The sequence below is a fragment of the Corvus cornix genome, chromosome 1 (assembly GCF_000738735.6).
Source record: "Corvus cornix cornix isolate S_Up_H32 chromosome 1, ASM73873v5, whole genome shotgun sequence".
NCBI classification, from domain to species: Eukaryota; Metazoa; Chordata; class Aves; order Passeriformes; family Corvidae; genus Corvus; species Corvus cornix.
The window spans coordinates 50586595-50608464 of NC_046332.1; the positions used below are offsets into that span (position 1 = coordinate 50586595).

General features: G+C 35.8%; 1 protein-coding gene across 7 annotated transcripts in view; it reads left to right on the forward strand.

The window, feature by feature from the left end:
* The window catches only part of NBEA (neurobeachin), a 467670-nt gene that overhangs the window by 387613 nt on the left and 58187 nt on the right, over positions 1–21870 (forward strand). For all 7 annotated transcript variants that reach the window (XM_039566467.1, XM_039566482.1, XM_039566485.1 and 4 more), the window contains 2 exons: positions 4849–4989; positions 12325–12444. In XM_039566467.1, the coding sequence (XP_039422401.1) occupies positions 4849–4989; positions 12325–12444 (261 nt within the window). The remainder of the gene's footprint in view (positions 1–4848; positions 4990–12324; positions 12445–21870) is intronic.

Here is a 21870-nt window from a genome sequence, read left to right on the forward strand (position 1 = left end):
TAAATTAGAGTGAAGATAAGCTGAATATTTCAGTGGCTAGATAAATAGGATGCTACATCTAGTTCTGCTCTCATAAGAGAATATAGTTCTAGGAAGATAGCTGGCAAAGTAAACTTTACATGAACTAACAAAACATGTCCAACGGATGTAAACACTAGATGTATTGACAATATGCATTGACTTATTCAAAGGCCAGATATCTAAAGAGATTGGCCAGAAAAAAAAAGAAAGATGCTAATAGTAGTGTGTTTTAATGTTAAAGTAAATACTTACTTTATTTTTAAATGGAGGAAAGAAACATAAATAAACTGAAACAGCAGATTTTAGTACATCAGAAGTGAAGTGGCTGAATAGGCCACATTTTCATACAGTGACTTGTTCTGTTTTTTGGAGTAAAGAATATCTTATAAAACCATTTTGTGGAAGATAATTCTATTTAATATGAGTCCTTACAGAGGGCTTTTTTGCAATAAAATACAAATGGTGTGTTTAGAAAAAGCATTTTATAGAACATTATGAAAAGAACTTTTTCAAAAACATTCAGAACAATTTATTTGACTCAAGTTCAGTTTCTGTATTTGTCTTATGGTTAAGATATGGACTGAGACATAGTATATAGCTTGAGCTTTGCCTTTGTCTTGTATGTGCAAGTCATTTTAATCAGTGCACACAGCAGCACAATCTCAGTCAAATGGAAATAAAATTATTTTCTTCTATTAAGTGAAGTTACTGGGATTGATCCATAAATAAAATTTATCTGCATTTTATAGCCGTGATATTAGATTAAAACTGAGGTAGTTGACTTACTAGTCTGTGAAGGGCATAGTAAAGCTATGAAAAGTGACCAGAACTCCATATATCCTACACATTTCCCAAGAAACGTGAGAGACTATCATTACTGTAGAACTTGTCATCTGGTATGACCTGTGCCTCATCAGAGTAAAACTGGGTTAATTGCTAGTTTGTACAACTGAGATTTAAGGTCTTTACAGAAAATCTGTGTCTTCAGTGAAGGATGAACTCTTACCATTACCTTGGATAGCAGCATTTTCCTACATGGACATTAAAATAACACTAAAGAAGCCAGGGGCAGATCTCGCAGAATTTACTCCCCTCCCTGCTATTTTATTTGTGGATTTCTTTTTCTTTCAGAAAGTGCCTGATCTTTGTGTATACAAAAGCTGTTCTATTTGGGGTTAATCAAAAAGTTTTAAATTGCACAACAACAACAACAACAACAACAACAACAACAAAAAAAAAAAAAAAGAGAGAGAGATTTGAGCACTAACTTAGGTAAGGCTGAAGTAGAAGCTGCAGAGTTGTGTAAGCATGGGCAGCTCCCGGCTCTCCTTCCCAGGCAGTGCTGCATCAAGACAGTTGCACCACTTCTGGGATCCCAGTTGTCACCTCTGCATAAATGGGGCCATGTTTGCACACTGTCCCCTCTACAGGAGCTCAGGGACTTCCAGCTCACCTTCCTATTGCAAGCTATAGACACAGCTAAGCAATCTCCTCATGGACACTGTAAATGCTTGTGGAATGAGAGAAATTAACCCATATCTCCCCAGTCCCAGGCTGTCAGCCAGATCACTAGTTCATCCAATCCAGGATCTGTTCTGAGAAGTTGAGGTGAGACTTTCTAGCTGAAGACAAGCTCTACCTCACTTTTTTCCCATCTTTTTCCTTACTTCCCTTCCCTTCCCTTCCCTTCCCTTCCCTTCCCTTCCCTTCCCTTCCCTTCCCTTCCCTTCCCTTCCCTTCCCTTCCCTTCCCTTCCCTTCCCTTCCCTTCCCTCCTTCCCTTCCCTTCCCTTCCCTTCCCTTCCCTTCCCTTCCCTTCCCCTTCCCTTCCCTTCCCTTCCCTTCCCTTCCCTTCCCTTCCCTTCCCTTCCCTTCCCTTCCCTTCCCTTCCCTTCCCTTCCCTTCCCTTCCCTTCCTTCTCTCCTTCCCTCCCTGCCTCCACCCACTCTGGGGAAAGGACCCCAGTAAAGATTCTTCCCAGAGATTTTCCCATGAAAATTGCATTATCATGCAAGAACAGAAAGGAATCTCTGGTATTTCGCTTAAAGACTCCATTTTATTCAGCAGATGTTTTGTGCATTTCAGAATTTTTCTCCAAATGAATCCTAAAGTAATTGAAAGAAAAAAAGTAGATAATGACACTGAAAAGAATATTGATGAGGATGAAGGTAATCCAGAATACAGCTTTTCAGGTTTATTATATAATACAATTAATCATATCTGTTCTGAAGGTTGATTATTTTAGCTACTTGTACAGGCATTTTTACATGAAAATGGGAATACACGATCTTACATCCTTACATCTTTTACCTTTTAAATTGAAATAACACTTCTCATTGAACAACCCAGAAAACGTGATGATGTGTTTGCATTAGTATTTTATGTGAGTTTAAAAATTATTGTCAAATTCTTGAGAGAAGTAACCTTTTCATTAAATACAGCTATATATGTATTATATTAAAAATGTTATTTAAAGGTATCAATTGAACCATCATTAAAATTTTGCTAGTCAATAAAATAAAATAAAATAAAATAAAATACCTTGTAATTATTTTGAGCATCAGTTATACCTCACAGGCCTTGTTATTGTAGTCAATTTACAGTGAATAATGAAAACACATCGCTTATTTGATGAAATACTTCTAATCAGCATCAGCAATATTTTGAAAGGCCAGGAGTTTTCTGTATTTTCAATCTTGCATTAATCGTCATATTCATTCTCCACTGTGACTTCAAACATATATGTACAATAATATTGTGACAGATGACGTCTCTGTCTTCCATAGCCTCAGAATTCACTGCAGCATAGGATAAGATGCACCTTCATAGTGGAGGGAAGAGATATTCTCAGGGTGTTTCTCCATTACCAAATACAATCTCACCGATTTGTCTGCTATTTTGTGTTCGCTTCTCAGAGGGGGTGAACATTTCATTTTAACAGACTACGGTGTGAATTACTGCTTTAGCTCTTGAAATGTGCAGTTGGGACTGGAATTTTTTCTGCCAGAGAAGTGGATGCACAGTACCTTAATGAGGGTGGTGTCAGCAGGTTCCATCCAGTCCCCAAAGCAACTGAGAACCTGATATCATTTAGCAAAGTGCACATATATCTGCACAGTTTGTCAGTCTAATAGGAAAAGACTGTCTCTTTCAAGGAAGCTGTTAAACAATCATTTTTATATAATGATAACTTAAAGGCTATAACACAGCCAGTGTGTTTCCTGACAATGGCAGGATGTGTAACAAAACCAAGTATAACAAAAATGCAAATATTTATTTTTTGCTATTTCCATTATTTGGGAAATGAGCCTGGAAAGTGTTAGGGAATGGCTCATACTTCTCTTTCAAGAATGTTTTGTGAGGTCTTTCAGTGCAGTCTACACCAGATAACACTGATCCTTTGGGATTACTCAATTTTACACATATGAGAAAACTATTAACATCTCCATGACACAGCAAAGTATTAAACATCCAGAGTGCTTAGTGTGAAGAATACTGAAATCATAATGTTTTAAAATGTAAGTGTTCACCAAAGACTGCTATTTAAAAACAAGCTCTAAATCAGAAAACATCATGTTCTATGTCAGTCTTTTAAGCAGCCATCTCAAAAAACATAGCACTGCTGAAAGAATAAAATACCTGTAGCTTTAAAAAATTTTAATTACATATCTAGTGCAGTGAAACACAGTGATTTGACCTTGTACTGTCATTTCCTTTCTAAATTACTTTGGATTTTAATTCAGTAGAAAAATTGTGCAGTGGTATAAAATGCAAAAATACTGCTAGCATTTTGAAAAGGGTCAAAGTCTTTCCCTATATGTTTTTTTTCAAGTTTTAATACCTTTAATAATATCAATTCTAATTAAAATTGATTAATGCAAATCAAGTAATAATTTAAAACTACAATAAGTTTATACAATTATTTGGTGTGGAAGTGTGTTCTCCTCTAAGTATTAGACTCTGTGTTTGGTTAATTTTACTATAAAAGCTAAAATCTGTATTTTCTTTATCCAAGTAACTTTTACATCACACAATAACAAATACATTTTGCAAATACTTCTGAGATAAAGTGGGTTAAAAAATCATTAAAAGCTTGTATTCCCCAAGTAGCTGTATCAAAACCAAAATTCCTACTACTGCCTTACATCTCTTTTGTTTTTCACCTAATTTGTATAGATTGCCCTTTAAGTTTGCGCATAATGAGCTTTGAATTTGTGAATAACTTCCACATTCTATTATTTTCAAATCCAAAGCTTGTTTGCTTTATGCAGTAAAACGTGGCTTTGTTCAGTCAGAAAGTACATCAAGTCCTGAGGACTATGCATGGTTTTTAAGTATTTCTGCTTAGGATCACCAGACACCATCAGCAGTTCCGTGTGAAATCTTTGCATCATTAACTGTGCATTACAAAGTATCCTGTGTGAGCAAAAGTCAGTTTTCATTAGCTGTGTGATTGTGGTGAATGACAGCAACAGAAATATTAGTTTGGCCTCAATGCATTTTAAATGCAGTTTTAGAAGTCTATTTCCAGAACAATGTTACTGAACTAATTGGGAAACAACTTATGCTTCAAGAAGGTCTTGAAAGTTTGCAGAAGTGGATCACTTATATTTGTCAATTAAAATAATGAAACTCAAAAGACTTCTAGTACACAAAGCCTTTGAAAATAAATTCCAAGCTTACAGCAATCTCAGGGGTTACTACAGCATGGAATGGGCTTGGTTGCAGAGTCTCCTGTGTAGTGAATCTTAATGCAGAATTAACTTATGCTCTATCAGACATGCTGCCCTTCAGCTGATAATATATTTGACCTCTTGTCACTTTACAGCCTATTGGCGCTTTGAACCCAAAGAGAGCTGTCTTCTATGCAGAACGGTATGAGACATGGGAAGATGATCAGACTCCACCTTATCATTACAACACCCACTACTCTACATCTACTTCTACCTTGGCTTGGCTTGTTCGTATTGTAAGTATTTCTGGATCCTGGTTTTCATTAATATCTTTATCTACAGCATCTCTTCTGTCACTTACCACTGTTTTGTTTTTTCTTTATGAAAGCACCTTTTTATTAAAATGTCGTTGTTCTTCCCTACCTTAAAATCTCAGAAATTCTCTAGATACACTTTATATACTTATTTGTCCTTCCTACCCAAACAATCCAAAATAAATTTAAACATAAAATTGTGGTGAGATATATATATCTCACCACAATTTTCTCATTGTATATATATATATACAATGAGAAAAATGCATATAAAACTATAAAACTAACTCCACCCCCCAAAAATTATCTCAGCTAGGGATAGATCTATGCAACATTAAAAAAAAGCCTTTTGTAAGAACATTAAACTTTCAGATTGAGAGGGGAATTATATAACCAGTTTTATATTAAAGCAGCATAGAGTAATATTTTATGCAAATATGCTTCTAAATTAATTCATATCTCTACAGTTTTCAGAAATATCAAAATGTGGATTCTAACTCCAAACTGTTATACCAGTTCTGGAAACCTTGTGCTTAAATCCTACCACCAAAATCAGATCTGGGGAAGGGGACCAAACTTCAAAGATAGAATGAATCTGAATTCAGTTTACGTGTTATCACAATGATCTACAGAATAAAGATGAGATACTGTTGATGAGATACAGAAGGTTTCACAGAGAAACCTTAATTAATGAAAAATTGAGTCACTGTGTAATTACTTAAGTTAAAGTACACCCTGCAAATAAATATCTGTCGCATAAGGTGTATTCTAAGCATGTTTTGCATACAAGCAAAACAGAGCCACACAAAGCTCAGTAATTGAGTTTTCACTCATCTCAGCTTCCCTTAGACATGTTCTCCTTCTTTCTGCTCAGAAGGGAAGAATTCATGTGTCTGTGGTTTCAGGATATATTTCTTAAACCATGGGAAACTAAGTGTTGATTACAGTCCTGTGTTGGGTCACCATTGTAATCCTTTTAAATGTTGCTAAATTATTCGTCTACTGAATACATTTTATAGTGCATGTGCTTCTTTGTTGCCTTAACGTAGATTAAAAACAGTAGTTTTATTTGCATGTTTATCTATTAATTTTGGTTACTATACAGAAAAAGATCCCCTCTTGCTAGTTGGCAAATTCTCAGAGCTGGAAGCCAGCTTACAGGCTGAATGTACAACCCACCAAGGAGTATTCATTTCCTGTATTAGGCTAATGCAATGTCGTTTTTACTACTATTGTTCATGTAATACTGTAGAAGTTCTTGCTCTCCTTGTGTTCTCACCTGAAAGAGCAAGAGAACAAGGTCTTTGTCTTGATGGCCTTGCAATACAGATTTGACAAATTACATTTGTTAGAGCAGATAATATATGTGAGAACAGAAAGCAGAAGAGGAAACCAGTGATTTCCAGAGAAGAAGTTGCCAATGAAAAGGTGAAAACAACAGGTAACTTAAATACAGGGACACTCCTGCATAGGTATTTTAAAGATTATTTAAATATGATTGACCAGCTAAAAAAGCAGTCTCTAATGGGAGTAGACAACAGAAGTGGAAGAATACAGATTCAGGGAAAGTTTGAACCTCAGAAAAGGAAAAAAATATAGTAGTATGATAAGACTGGATAAGGCTGCAAATGGAAACCCTAAATAGGTATTTGAAAATAAGTGTGTGTAGAGGAAAAGATTATGGCAATGAAGATTATAAAGTCATAGTGATCCACAGAGAAATATTTTTGTTACAAAATAAAGAATGAAATATCCTAAGGGAGAAGATTGTGCCAGTGAAATTGATAGATAAGGCTAGGTCTGATTTCTGTAAGTTAAAGCAGTATTTCTTGCTCATGAATTTCTTTATCTAGAGCTTTGATATGAGTTTGTGAAGAAGACTGTATAAGAAAAGGTAAATTAGAGTCTAGTCCAGAAAGAGGAAGGTGACATTAAGAGATGAAGAGATTCAGACAGAAAAATGCTTTCAGTATTTTGAGAGACTGGAGAAGAGTGATGGGAAAAGATGTGTTACAGTAGAGCTTTTGGGAGAAAGTGACAACAAACTGAGAGTGAAGGACAGGAGTACAAACTAAAACCATGGGAGAAGACTGTGTAAACCAAAGAAAAAGAGAAAAAGAAAAGCAAAAGAAAGAGAAAAAAGGAAGGAAATAAATGAAAAAGCTGTGGCAAAAAGTAAATTCGAAATGAGAGTCTAGATAGAAGCAGAACAAAACAATATGTAGTAATGGAGATCCAAGGGAAAAAACTGCCTGCCTAGACTTTAGTATTGGAGGAAACAGTATTTGCAGTAGGTAAGGAACTTTCAGCCACTCTGAAGTGTATATATAGAGAATTGTGTAATTGCCACAAAACCTTAAAAACTATTTTAAGTCTTGCTTTTCAGCTTTGACAGATGCAATCTGGTTTCTGTCAGTTGTCTTGAAAACATTGCTTTCAGTATCATACTTCTGAGTCAATTCTGTGATAATCTGTTCCCTGCTGCCTTGTATTTCCCTCAGACGCTTTCCCTTATCCGATGTATTGTGGTGGGTTGGCTCTGCCTGGATGTTAGGTACCCACCAAAACTGCTCTACTATTCCCCTCTTCAGCTGGGCAGGAGAGAGAAAAAATGAGGAAAAGGCTCATGGGTTGAGATAAGGGCAGGGAGAGATCCCTCACCAATTACCATCATGGGCAAAACAGACTCAGCTCGGGGAAGTTAGTTTGAACCAATTAAATGAGAGCAGGCTAATGAAAAATAAAGCCAAATCTTAAAACCACCTTCCTCCTACCCCCTCCTTTCTTCTCTGGGCTTAACTCCTAAATTCTATTCCACCTCTCCCCACCCACAGAGGGGAATGGGAAATGGGGGCTGTGCTCAGTTCATTGTACATTGTCTCTGCAACTCCTTTCTCCTCGGGAGGAGGACTGCACACTCTTCCGCTGCTCCTGGGAGACAGTCCTCCATGAACTCCTCCAAAGTGAGTCCTTCCTGTGGGCTGCAGTTCTTCATGAGCTGCTCCAGTGTGGGTGACTCCCACAGGATGCAGTCCCTCAGGAACAGACTGCAATAGTGGGTCCCCTGTGGGGTCACAAGTCCTGCCAACAAACCTGCTCCCACATGGGCTCCCCTCCCCATAGAAGCACAGGTCCCTGCCAGGACTCCAGCACAGGCTTCCCGGAGGATCATGGCCTCCCTCAGGCATCCACCTGCTCTGGCATGGATTCCTCCAGGGTCTGCAGGTGGATCTTTGTTCCCCTCTGGACTTCCATGGGCTGTACGGGCACAGGGGCCACATGATGGGCTGGAGGGGAATCTCCACTCCAGAGCCTGGAGCACCTCCTGCCCCTCCTCTTGCACTGACTTGGTTGTCTGCAGAGCTGTTCCTCTCACATATTGTCATTCCTCTCTCTAGTGTTCTTCTGCAGTTTTTCCCTGACTCTTAAGTCTGTCATCATAAAGGCACTTTGCTATAACTGACAGGCTTAGCTTTGGTCAGTGGCAGGTCCATCTTGGAGCCAGCAGGCATTGGCACTATTGGACATGGCAAAAGCTTCTCACAGAAGCCACCCCTGTAGCCTCCCCCACTACCAGAACTTTGCCACACAAACCCAATACATGCCTCAGGCTAGTTTTTTAAAAGACACTGTATGTCTTAGCCTCAGTTCTGTCCTGTGTAGTTAATTTTGATATCTCTGCCTTTTTTTCATCATTAATATATAAATATTCTGTTGATATCGTTCCATTTTTTGTGTAAATGAAATTGAATATTCATAGTTTATGGCTAGGTGACCTTACCACCTGAAGACTCATTTTCTTCATGTGCATTTCATCTGGAGCAGTGAATATTTAAGTTGCAGAAGACAGAATAGTTTAAAACAAGAATGCTAGTTCAGAATTCCATATAGTCCAGTGACTTGACCTGAAAAGTAAACAGAAGGAAAAAGAAAAAAGGAAGAACGAATTCTGACTTGAATCACATAGAATGTGAATATCAGCGCTGTTTTCAGATTTTTAGGAGAAATAGGATAGAGTTATGGTACAATGGGATGCTCTCAATAATTGCTATTGAAGAAGTTATATTTTTGTAAATCAGTTGCATCTTCATGGAAACAGAGATCAGTATTTGAGAGCATGATTCTCTAATGTGGTAGTCAAGATGTTTGGAGAGAATAATTGTCTTCCAGTTTCTGTTGCAATGACTGCATATTTGTACTCAGTGGAAGGAATTCTGGATTTATTATGAGTTAGATTGGATTGAGTTAAAACCAATTTTTAGTGAGATTCAAAGGTGAGGAGGACTGGGTGTCATCTGGTAAACAGAAGTGAATTTGGGTCTTCTTTTTACTAGGTTTGAGCAGGACAATCACAGATATATCAGGCAAAAAGTGTATGTCACTCTGACAAACCCCCTACATGCTCTCTCTCTCCTCTTACAAATCGTTGGAAAGACATTTTTGTTTGACATAGGATGTCTTAGAATGACCATATCCTTTCCTCCTCCCTCCTTTACTCCCACCATAAAGGATTCAAATGAGTCTGGGTTCTGCTAAAAGGCAAGGGAGGGATCGAAGTGCTATTGAATGGAAAAATTCATTCTCACAGCTCAAGCTTGTGTTCAATGTAATTGAGTACCCCACGAATTTCTCTTCTTGTTGGCAGAGAAAAAGGCGTGAATTTTATTCAGAATATTAGTAATGAGTGAGATGGAGTTATAATGAAAACATTGTGCTGCTTTATAGCTTTCACAGCAACAAAACCTTTACATGAAATGACAGTAATTGGTATCATAGAATAACAGTATTTAAATGAGTATATTGAATACAGATATGAATTATATTTATATAATATAAGCACTTGACTTCCAAGAGAATAAAAATTACCTTAAAATTATGTTAGAGGTCTGAGATAAAGCAAGTGAAAGCTCTGAATTTCTGCTAAGGATTAAAAATCCAAAAAGATAGGCACAACAGGCCATGGCAGGATAGCATAATAGGGCACCCTGTAGTGTTCAGCTACTAAAAGTTTAATCCTTGATTATGAATTTTATTGCTTTTGTGTATTTGTCTCAGATGCTTAAAATAATGTTGTCATGGAAGTTTGGATTAATATTTTTACATAATTTATTGTAATTATATCACTTTTCTGGTTTCTGCTTTTTTTTTAAATCCATCAACTGCTTCTGGTTTCAGAACCTCTGCAATGATCCACAGTCTGCTCCACAATAATATTCACAAAAATTACGTATGTCTTATAAAGAAAAAAAGTGATGGGCAGGAGTTGTTAGAAGACAGAATTATTTGTGTTCAGATCAAGAACATATAATGTTTTTCAGTCAGGGCAAGCTAGAAAACATAGCATAATTGTTATTGCAAATATATACAGGTAATTGGGAGGAGGAATTAATTTAAAATCAAAATAATTCTAATATTAAAAATGTAAATTTATTAAAATTATAATATTAATAGAATTTTAGGATAAATTAGTATCATCCAATTTCTCTGTATATTGTTTTCCATTTTGTCGTTCTGGGTCTTAATCTTACACATTTTCATTTATATTTTACATAATGTTCACTATATGGAGCACTTAAAAATCTGGATAGATAAAAACTTATTTTCTTTCAATATTTCAGTTCTTTGTGGTAGTTTATACTTCTCACCAAGTTGAGCTACTGTTAAATTTAATATTCTATTTAAATTATAAATCTCTTCCTCACCACACAGCCTTTCAATATTCACAAGTGCAAATAAAGTGATTGTGCAATGGGATTTAGGGTCCTCCAACAAGAAATTATATTGTGATGATTTTGTATTTATTTCAATTATTTTAATTAATGATCTAACACATAATAGGATTCTATGATTAGAATAAATGCAAAGATGAAAGTATATTTATGAGATACTATTCTTTTGAATGTGTCTTTTAAAAGCAAATTTCTAATGCTTTAAGAGGAAAAAAATAGGTTTGATTTTTTTCTTTGAAAGAAGGCAGCCTGTGTTGACTGTTGTGAATGATAGAATAAATTAATTGTAAAGATGTGGAATAAAGGTAGAGAAACTATGGCCTCTGGAAGTTTGAATTCCATCTTTTATTTTCCTCTTTTTTTAGATATTTTCACTATTTTTGCATCCATGCTTTCCTTTTGTATATTTTAGTTACTCTTAAGGACTGCATAAACATGAATTACTTCATGCCTTTTCATCTTGGACAATTTACACACAATTTATATAACATGGCATAATTCCTTCAAAAATTCTTTTTTAATGGAGGAGTTTCCTGACTTGTTCAAAAATTTCATAGGAGGAAACAGAATGTTTAGAATAAAATTCAGATAATAGATGAATAATACAGTAATAACAATTGTGATCTGGTAATCATGAGCTGCTTTGATTAACAAAATTTCTAAATGATCAGGATATGCAACGAAATAAGTTTGGGTTTGAATTTAATGAAAGTGACCCTCTTTAAAACATTCCCTATGGGACTCTGGCAAAGACGAAGAAGCAACTTCCATCCCTGTAGACACACTGCCAACAATTAGTTGAGTAAGAGAGTTAATGGAGTAGTGGTGGAAATCCAAGTTTCTGGCAGTGATCTCAGTATTCAGGTTCTACTGTCAAATTAAGGATTTGGTCCACTGTTAACCCCTTCCCTGCAGTGGAATGTGGTGACTGTCCAGTACCTGAGCTCTTTATCCCCAAAAGCTGGTAGCTGTTTCCATTTAGTAAGAATTGGGAGTATGGTTTCAGATAGAATTAGCAAAAGTAAAGACTCTGCATATTAAATCTCTTTACTTCTGCCCCAAAGTAATGATAAAATTGCATATCCCGGAACCATAGTCTGCCTCATAATGACCATAGAGCCATTCTTCTCACCTTGAGGCAAAGTGGAACCTACTCTTTTCAATTAAATGAAAACGCAAGAAAGATTAAGAGACAGAATTTTTTTAAAGATTTTGACATACCAAAATGCAAGGAGTAAACAAAACTCAGTTGTATAAATAACACAGCATGTGTTTATCGTGGTTGCAGTGAAGGAGGTAGTCACTGTGAACTGGAACTAAGCTACATATGTCTGCCACTGATGGGTAATTAGTCTTATGGTATAGAACTCAAGATTTGTTTGTGCAAAATGTGTTAGTGCCAATAAATATACTCAGATGTTCAGTGCAGAAACCCATGCATACATGTAACCATGACATGCCATGTTTTTCTTTAATTCTGCCTCTATGAAGTATTTTGATCTGCAAGAGGTATTTGGATTTTGACAGAAACCTGCTGCATGAGTCCTTGTACTGTTTTCTTAATCTGTCTTAATTTCATTAACTACAGGAGCCCTTTACAACATTCTTTCTAAATGCAAATGACGGCAAGTTTGACCACCCAGATCGAACCTTCTCTTCAGTGGCCAGGTCCTGGAGGAACAGCCAAAGAGATACCTCAGATGTGAAGGTAACATATATGTTAAATAAGTGGATAAACATGCAATTTCATTATGGTATTTTTGTTTGTGTAAAGGTAAAGAAGGTGCTGTATTATATTTTATATTTATATTTAATTTCTTTATATTCAGTGTAGTGTAATGTATAGTGTAAATGAATAGATGTTACTAAAGTTTAATGTTCTAACACAGTCAAAGATTCTTTGAAGTTGAGTGGACAAAAGGTGTTTTGTTTTAGGAGCAAAACAACCTAACTGATCTAATTTAGATCAGATAATCAGGAGATGGAGAAAAGCTCAATAAATTGTTCTTTCCTGCTGTTAACTCAATATTTGGCCCACTCCATAAAACACAGCAGGAATTGGATTTGACCTTAAAGTGTCATATTGTTATAGCTTGCCTAGCTCTGGGTTTGCATTGCCTGGGGCAATTAATAAAGCATTAATGACAAGACCCATTTAAAATGTTGGCTTTTCTGTACAGCTTTAGCTTTTACTTGAATGTGCCTGGGGATATTATGCAACAATACACATTAGATTAAAACAACTTCTACATGATATACAGAAACAGCCAGAGAGCAGGGTGATTTTACTGTTGTTATTCCTTACCTTTGTATTTACCTTGTTAAATACAAAGGGTTATTGTTCATAAACATGGGACCTTATCAGAAGGAAAAAAAATACAGTAATACTTCAGATAATATGGTCCCTTCTTGATTCTCATTTTCTAGTAATAAAGTAGGTAAAGGCTGCACTATACCTAAAATTGCTCTTTTTTAAAAAAACATTTTTTTATAGTGAGTATGTTTCTCTTCTATTTGTATACTACTACTCATACTAGGAAATGATTAATTCAAGGTCCTATTGCCATCATATTTTTTACTTGTCTTGGCAAAGATAAAAAAAAAGGTTTAAATTTGTTGATTTATTTTTATTCCAGAACTTCTGTTTGCAGTCTCAGAAGAGTATGTGCACAAAGCATGCTGTTGTTTTTCAGTTACTAGTTAGAATAACTAATTGCAAATTGTATGGCCGTCCTAACTTATGGGAGAAAATGTTTTTTAAAGAAAAGAAATCAACTTGAACCTCCTACAAATCATTTTATGTTTATTCATGCTCTTCTGGAAGTCAATAGTATTTTGAGTACCATCACTGTTACTCTTATAAGAAAAACAAAGGAAATTTCCAAATTTGAGGTAATATCTACTATATTTGATATATCCTCAAAGTGCTGACATTTTGATTTTTACTTTTCAATGAAATTTGGTTTTCCTGGAATTCCACTAGAATATCTGGGAAAGTGACTTCCTAGGAGTGGGGCTCAAACAAAGGATAAGAGCTTTAAACTGAGAAATAAGGGAAGACAGTTGGAAGTGACTGTAATCTTCTTGTCTGGCTTTAGTACACAGGAGGAGGGCAGTTAAATACATCAAGGCATTGCAAAAGATAAAGGAATATCTGTGGACAGACTGAGAGATGGTATTCAAGTAGGGTATATAATTAGTGAAAGGATTGTTCCTGAACTAGCAACCAAATGAGTTATCAGTAAAACAATTAACTGAAATGTTTGTACAAAAATACCAGGAGTCTTGTGAACCAAGTGGGATAATTTAAACTGCTGCTGCCAGCTATTGCAAGCATGAAGGAATTAAGGATGGATAACAGCTGCATTGCAAAATGTATTTGTATTAAAATAACCCAACTTACTGAAATAAAACAAGTACTAAAAAGATACTCAAACCCACATACCTTCAGAAAAGGAAGGCAAAAGGTGAAGAAGTGAAGTAACTATGTTCTTTCATGCCATTGAATGTAAAAAAAGGGAGTTGGGGATAGCAGGTAAAATAGTAAAAGTTAAGGGTCAGCATTGCTCTAGGGGAAAGATTGTAAAACAATGTGTTCCAGAATACATTTGGCAGTCTACTATAGAACCCCCGAATCAGATTCATATATATATACATTTCTGTTATGTCATTAGAAAGAGAAATGCTGTGTGGAGCTAAGTCATTACAGAAAATCTAATATGGGAGTAAGAGATGACGGATGTTAGCCAATAAATGTTTTCTCCAGATAATCCCTGACCTGTCTGTTCAGGGATACATTAGGGATTAAATATGCTGTTTAAAATAGGGATTAGTTAATTAATGAAGATACAGGGAAGGTGGGTTTAGAAAATAACCTTGAATTGATTTATTATGAATTGATTCAGCTTAAGATGAAAATAGATCGATAAAAGCAGATTCAAAAATGAGCTGAATCTTTAAGGGATGCTAAAGCAAATAGAAAGCATTCACAAATTATCTAACAAAAAAAAATCCATAGAAATTAGGGGAGATTTAATACCAGCATTCGATGTGTTGCATCACCAAAATAATTTATTGTATATTAGTACAAAGCCACAACTGGAATAAATCTACTGAGGTACACTTCAGTAGCATAAGCAATATATGTCAATGCACTGCTGTTTTGTCTTCAGTTTAACAAGGAAACTTTAAGATCAACAGGATGGCAGAAACCTTATCATGAGACCAAAGATTTATCCTTAGATTATAACAACTAGAATATCTCATGGCATCTAAGTTCCACCTGAAACAGTCTGATTAGTCATTCTTTCAGAGCTATTATGCTGTCAGAGAACATAAGTTACTGGGGTTTTTTTCCTTTTCCTTGTCCAGTTTTTTAGTATGAATTCTTGCTGGATAAAGCAAATGGTTAGTGTTTTCTTTGCTGGAAGCCATCTAAGATATACCTAAACTGGAGTTAGCCATAAGAACATAAGAAAATGTGTTTAAGGAGTTGGATACAGGTAGAAAAATGTGTGTATGCGTGGGTTAGTTAAAGTCTAAAAGTGAAGACATAAATGCTATGAAATATGCAGACATATGAAAGTGAGAAGAATTGTTTGTGAAGGAACAAAGAGGTAAACCTCAGAGGAAAGGGATCAGAGTGGGAAAATGCTTACTTAAGCAAAAGAGTATGAAAAGCTAAGGTGAAATTGAGTATTATCTGAGTTTGAGTATCCCCACACAGGGAAGTAGCAAACACCTTATTTCTAAAACTTTTTTTTTCAAAGTAGACTGGCAAAGTACTGGCAAGGCCCTTTCATTTGCAGAGTCTGTGTTTCTTAGTGATCAATCAAGAATGAGTATAGCAGCTAATTGTTGCTGTTGTTTGTTGCTTAAGATCTTAATGAACTACATTTCTCAATGCCATGACATCAGGGCCAACTTTTCCCTGAGGCTTTGAAGTTCATTCTGCAAAATGATAGGGAAGTAGACTAGTATTAATACTACAAATACCTCATTTTTTTTTCAGATTAGTTGTGCTACAGCTTGGAATGACTTACAGGCTTTTCAAATATTTTAATCAAGTTTTCAGGGACTTGAAAAGCAGTGACGTTTGGGGAACCACCAAGAAACCCCCACAAAATTTCCACCCATTTTCATCACTCTCCTAAGAGCAGCATCCACTGTCTTGTACAACAGAAAGGCTTCAGCTCTGAGAGTGTGAATCATTCAAAAACTCGTGGTCAGCTGTCTGGAAACGTCTAGTATCTATCCAGCAATCCTGTGAGAGAGAGTGTGCAAAAGAGAAGATGGGTAGAGGTTGTGTGTGAGTTCAAAATCTGAAGGCATGCTCTCTGTTGAAGTTTTCTGCATACTTGTGTAGCTTCTTCTGGCTCCACATGTAGCTATAAATGGATGGGCTTGGCAGTGTGGATTTCCATGTGATATACATGCTGTAAATTGTTTTCCCATCCTAAAGATTTTTTGAGTCCTTATAGTAAATACTTAGTGCATGAAATACAGGCTATCCATCGAAGTAGCAAGCTTTAAAAACTGTTAAGACTAGCCAGTGTTCATTATTCATGTATTCCTTATCATACATTTGAAATTCATCTGAGCTGCTTTAAGTACATTTATCCCTGATCTTATTAATCTCATTGATTATCGTGGCACAGGTTATGAAATAATTTTAAAACAGAGTGTGCAATGAATTAATCTGACATTCTTCATTGCTGTGTGTTGTAAGTTGGCCACAATTTTTGCTTTCAAGTACTGTATTAAATAATTATATTAATTGCCTTCATTCTTTATTAGAAAGGTCTAATTTAAAAAATATATATTTTTTTTGGGAAATTAAAGTTGGGAGGGTTTTCTACATCAGTTACTGTTTAAGAAAGAGGTCTGTGAGGTACTTTATCTTCACATGCTTAAGTGCTGAAGTAGGTAAATTTTAACTAATGAACTGAGATTTCTAAGTACTGCAGACACTTTCCATAACTGTTCTTTTACAGCCTCAATGTTGTTTAAAAAAAATCTATCCAAACCACTTGCACAGAGTTCTGCATTAAAATTTAAAAACCAAATACCTGAAATTTGCAAAAGAATGTGTATCTCTTTAGGAAGCTACATTTCTGTGGGTCCAGTTCCTTTCCTCCTGTGTGTGTCCTCCCTGGTATTCTCTCTCCGTTTTTCCCTTTCCTTTCCCTTCTTCCCTCTCCCCTTTGAATATGTGTAGTCTCTTCTGGAACTGAATTATTTCATGCTGAGCTAATGAAAATAGGGCTGTGGCAGTAGTTTGATCAGCCTGAAAAACAAGCTGTAATTCTGGCATCTTGAATTGTGGCAAAAGGTAGACCACCTTTGAAAAATGTAGTGTATACTAGATTATTGCTCGGCAAAGCATTAAAGATAGACCATTTTGTTCCTTACACTTGGGTTGTTTTGGTTCATTTTCAAGAAACTCGTTCACCTACAGTGGATGGAACAGAATTAATGCAGTATGTGCTGTGTTAGAGTGGTAACACACAAGGGAGAACCTGGATAACACAGTTTATTTTATTGTGTCTCCCTTTATCAACATCGACCTTCTCTTGAGATAATCAGTACAAGCTGGAGGAAGAATGAACGTTCGCAGGGTGACCTTTGAGGAAGCAAGTCACCCGGAAATGACCATAACTTGGCCAGCTTGCACATTTTTTCCTTTCCTCCCCCCCTTTCTCCCCCCTCTAGTTTTTGGTAACATTGACTTCCCCAGACCCTCCTGTTCAGACACTAATCTTTCCTAATGCCTCTCAAACTTGTTATACTACGTTTTGAATAGTCTGTTTAGAAGTTAGAAAGGTAGCTCTGAGAAAATGTCAGTAAGGTGCCGTAGTGTGAAATGGAGGAACCCATGACTGACTCTTTGACCCAGTACTAGGCTGTTGTGGAATTAATGGATGCCAGGGGATCAACCTTTTGGGAGGAAAAGAAAGAAAGAAAAAGGAATGGAAGCTTTAATACCTTGAAGTGAATTATACTTGGAAAGTGAAAACGTCTGGGTTGAATTTTATTTCATTGGGAGGCCATAAAATGGTATACCCTTAACAAAACATATTAAACAGAAATGTCATATTTGATGCAAGTGGTGTACAATTATAATAGTGTTAATAGCAGTCCTCTATCACCTGAAGACATATTTTTAAAATTTAATTTCTCAGCAGTTTGGATTTGTCACAGGCTTGTAAATTAGAAAATGCATTTGGGGGATGTTTTCTTACAAGAAGACACAAGGTATATAATACTGTTAACTATACCTTGGGGTTTTAGTATAGCTATTAAAATAAACAAGAGATCACAGTTACAGACAAGAAATGTCTGTTATAATATTCATTTTACTTTTTTTTATACACCCTTCAGTAGCTTTACTGCATCATTCTTCATGTGAGAAGAGCCAAGCTTCTCAGGTGGTTTGAAAGGTAGATGGCTATTAAATGATAGAAAGCTAACCTGTCTTATTAGAAGTGTGAATGAAAGGGGAGCAGAGGAGGTTGCCAGCTTGTGAAATGTCAAGGACAACTAGACAGAAATTACTGCAAATAGATTTAGATCACTAGAATCCCTACTTTTATTAACTCTTTGAACTCTAGCTATTTCTTGTGGTAAGAAATTACCCATGACAGGTAATGTATTCAGAAAGATTTATTTAGAATCTTTGATATGTTTTGGCAAGAGCAATGAAACCAATAACATTTACTGAATTGTGTTGGTTAATGTAAAATTATAGATCAGCTGAGTTGCATACAATAACATATGCAGTTAAAATGCTTAATTGGTCTGTGAATACTTTAAAAATACCAGACTTTTAAAAGAACATTGGTTTTCTGTGTCTCCTTTCTTTGCAGTCCCTCATTTTATGCCTGCTAAATGATGTAACTTGTAGGGAAGCTGTTTTATGGGTTTGTTTGTTTCGCTATTTTCCTTCATGTCTTGATTTGCACTGGCTGACACGATGTGTGTATTGTAGGAAAAAATATTTTGAGATTTGTGTTTCATGAACATTTGTAGCTTGAAACCTAAACTTCTTAAAGTCATGGTAGCTTCAAAGAAGCATTTCTTTGAATAGACCTGGCTTTACATTCACCTTTTACTACTAGTGCCACTGAAGTTGCAATAGGAGTTTTAAGAAACCTTTTATCAACTATTTTGTCTGTCAAGTAAAAAGCAGATTGGGAGACAGAAGGTCTTCTGTGTCCTATCCCTTGACATAAATACCATCTCTGAGATACAATTTCCCCCTGCTAATTTTTGAGTCTCCTTGTCCCTATCTTCAGGGTGAATTTAACAATGACACTTCTAAAGTATGAAGCTGGTGATTTGTAAAAAGCTGTGTTGTATGACAAATTACACTCTGCTCTGAAATGGATGAAAAATAGCAGATGCTGTCAGAAAAGTATGCGATCTCCATCTCCAATGTAAAGACTACAAAGGTTGATAAAAACATTTATTTTGGCTTCTGTGTGATGAACATGTGACAAAATATAATATGGCCGAAGTATATAAAGAAATAAATTAAGTTATGGACTGTTTAGCAATAATTCTGCTAGCTAATTTGGGAAGCTTAGAGGAATATTTTGCATTTGTGTAACTAAAACAATGGAGCAATACATCATTGTCCTTCATTTAGACTTCTAGGAGCTTAAAGGCTATAAAGCTGGTAAATAATGCTTTTCAAACATGTAATAAACAATGCAAAGAGAAAACATTAATTTATTCTCCGTATCTGGGATGGATTGTTAGCTAGGATAAAGGAAAATGGACTTAGATTGCATAATGAAGGATTCAGGACAGTTGTTAGGTAAAACTTCCCCAGATGAAGAACACTGAGACCAGTTGATGGAAGAATTGTGTGGTTGCTGTCATTCGAATTCTTCTGGGACAACAGGGTAGGCAGATAGCATGCAGGATAGATGTCACAGCTGAACCTCATCTGGAATGAAGGAATGGACACGGTCACCTCTCTAAATATCACCCCAAAACAGCTATTTATTTGCAGTGTCTGTTTCCTCTCCATAACAGGAAAAGCACCGAAAGAGCTGGCTCTCTCTAGTCATAATCATTATTGGAATATGAACTGGCACATGCCCATTTGTGAAATAAAGAAAATCCAAACTCTGGCTGAGAAAAATGTAAATAGGTTTTGAAAATAACTCTAGCCCTTGCTACTGTTATCTTTTCCTGCATTCTTGTGTACATTCTTGCAACTTTCAGTGGCTTCTTAGTTAACACAATTCTCTCTGGGCCCCAGTTGTCATCCTGTCATCTCCTCTGAGGTTTACTCCTGTCTGCTCCTTTCTTTTACTAGCAACCTCCTGGGCTCCATCCTTGCTGCCTCACTGGCCTTGCTAATCCTTCCTCTCTCTCTCCCAGTTTATGCTTCTCTTAGTGAAACATGCTTGGGGGCCCTGGGGAAGAGAATATTTGCCCTTCTATCCCCAGCTACTGCCTGCGATTGGCATGAGACGGAAGAGACGGCTTCTTCAATTTTTCACAGCAGAATAAACAATGTACACATAAAAACAAAATTTCTATTACACTTCTCTAGCTTGGTTGCATTTTCTATGCTTCTAAGTAGTTAAATACATGAATCTTAAGTTCATACATACAGGATGCCACAGGCTTCCATACTATACATTCATTCATTCTCTAGAAATGAGAAGGGGATATATTTATCTGTGCTATTTTTAAGTGCTGTTGTTTCTTAGTCTAGTCAATAGTGGAGACAGCAAAATTACAAGAGGAATATCAAATGCTATGAAAGAAAACTGAATGGTTAATACAAAGTATGGGAAACATGCGAGTATCTGGGAAAGGTCACATGCGACATGGCTCACATTTCAAGAAAAGGTTCAATTCATGCTAAATAGTACTCAAATAAGCAAACATAATTACAGGCTGCACTAAAAATAACATTGGAGAGAATGTTGAGACTATAAAACAGCGGGTTTATTAATTTTTTTTTAAATACTGTGTTTAGTTTTTTACTTTGACTAAAAAAAAAAAAAAACCAACCTGCCAGGAGATGTGTAACTGAAATTATTAGGATTCTAGGGAGAGTGTTATTTGAAGAGGATTTAGAAGTCTGGCACTGGTTAATTTCCAGAGCACAGGAATAAGACAGTTCAAACTAAACATACACAACACAATAAATCTTACGAAGAAATTTAATCACATACTTTTGTTTATTCTTTTTCTATTTATGTTTTCTGCTATACCAGACAAGTGAACATTAAATTACCCTGAAAGCAAAGACCAACAAAGATAAACTTACTAAATAGAAATACCATTAAAAATACTTAGTGGCTTAAATCCCTTTGTTTCAAGATACCCCTAAAGCCAAAAGGTTAGTAGAATTCAGTTAAACGCTAGATGTGTCTCTGGGTAGCAGAAATCTTTCAGGTATGTTAGATGTAAAAGTCCACAGTTACATACGATGGCATTTAAAACTGAAAAAGGAAATTTAACAAATAACTTTTCTTTAATGGAACCACAGAACTTGGTTGCTGTGACATTACAGGTTAGTATGCCACCACAATGAATAAAAATGGATAGTAATCAAAGCCAGTGGTGTGTGCTTCAAGGCTTTTATACAAAATAGAAACAAACTTTGCTAACTTTTTCCTTAATAAATTCTGTTCCATTTGAATATTGGATTTTAGATTAATTTTTCCTTTTTTAAGGCAATGTTCTTAGTTTGTAAGTGATTTGTGTGGTAGCTTATGGTGGGCTGTGGCTTGCTCCTAGTTCTGAGTTAGTGGTTTGTTGAAGTCCTGAAAGATTTCTGTATAGTTTTCTCCAGCTGTGAGGATCCTTCATTCTTCTTTGGGCTCCATTAGAGAAAACCAAAGGGCTTCCTTTGGAACCTGAGATTTAGTGAATTCTGTTTTGGGGGAAGGGGGAAGATTGCTTTTAGAAATACTCTGAATAAATTAGAGGTGTATATAATAAAACTTAAGATGGTCACTAAATGAATCTTTTTTCTTTTAACATTATAGGATATTCACGATTGTTCTTATTTTGGCTTTGCTCTAGCTTCTGTTTTATTATGTACTAAGTCTAATAATTTAATTGTTTTTCTGTTTGAAATTACAGCTTGTTTTATAACAAGCTATTC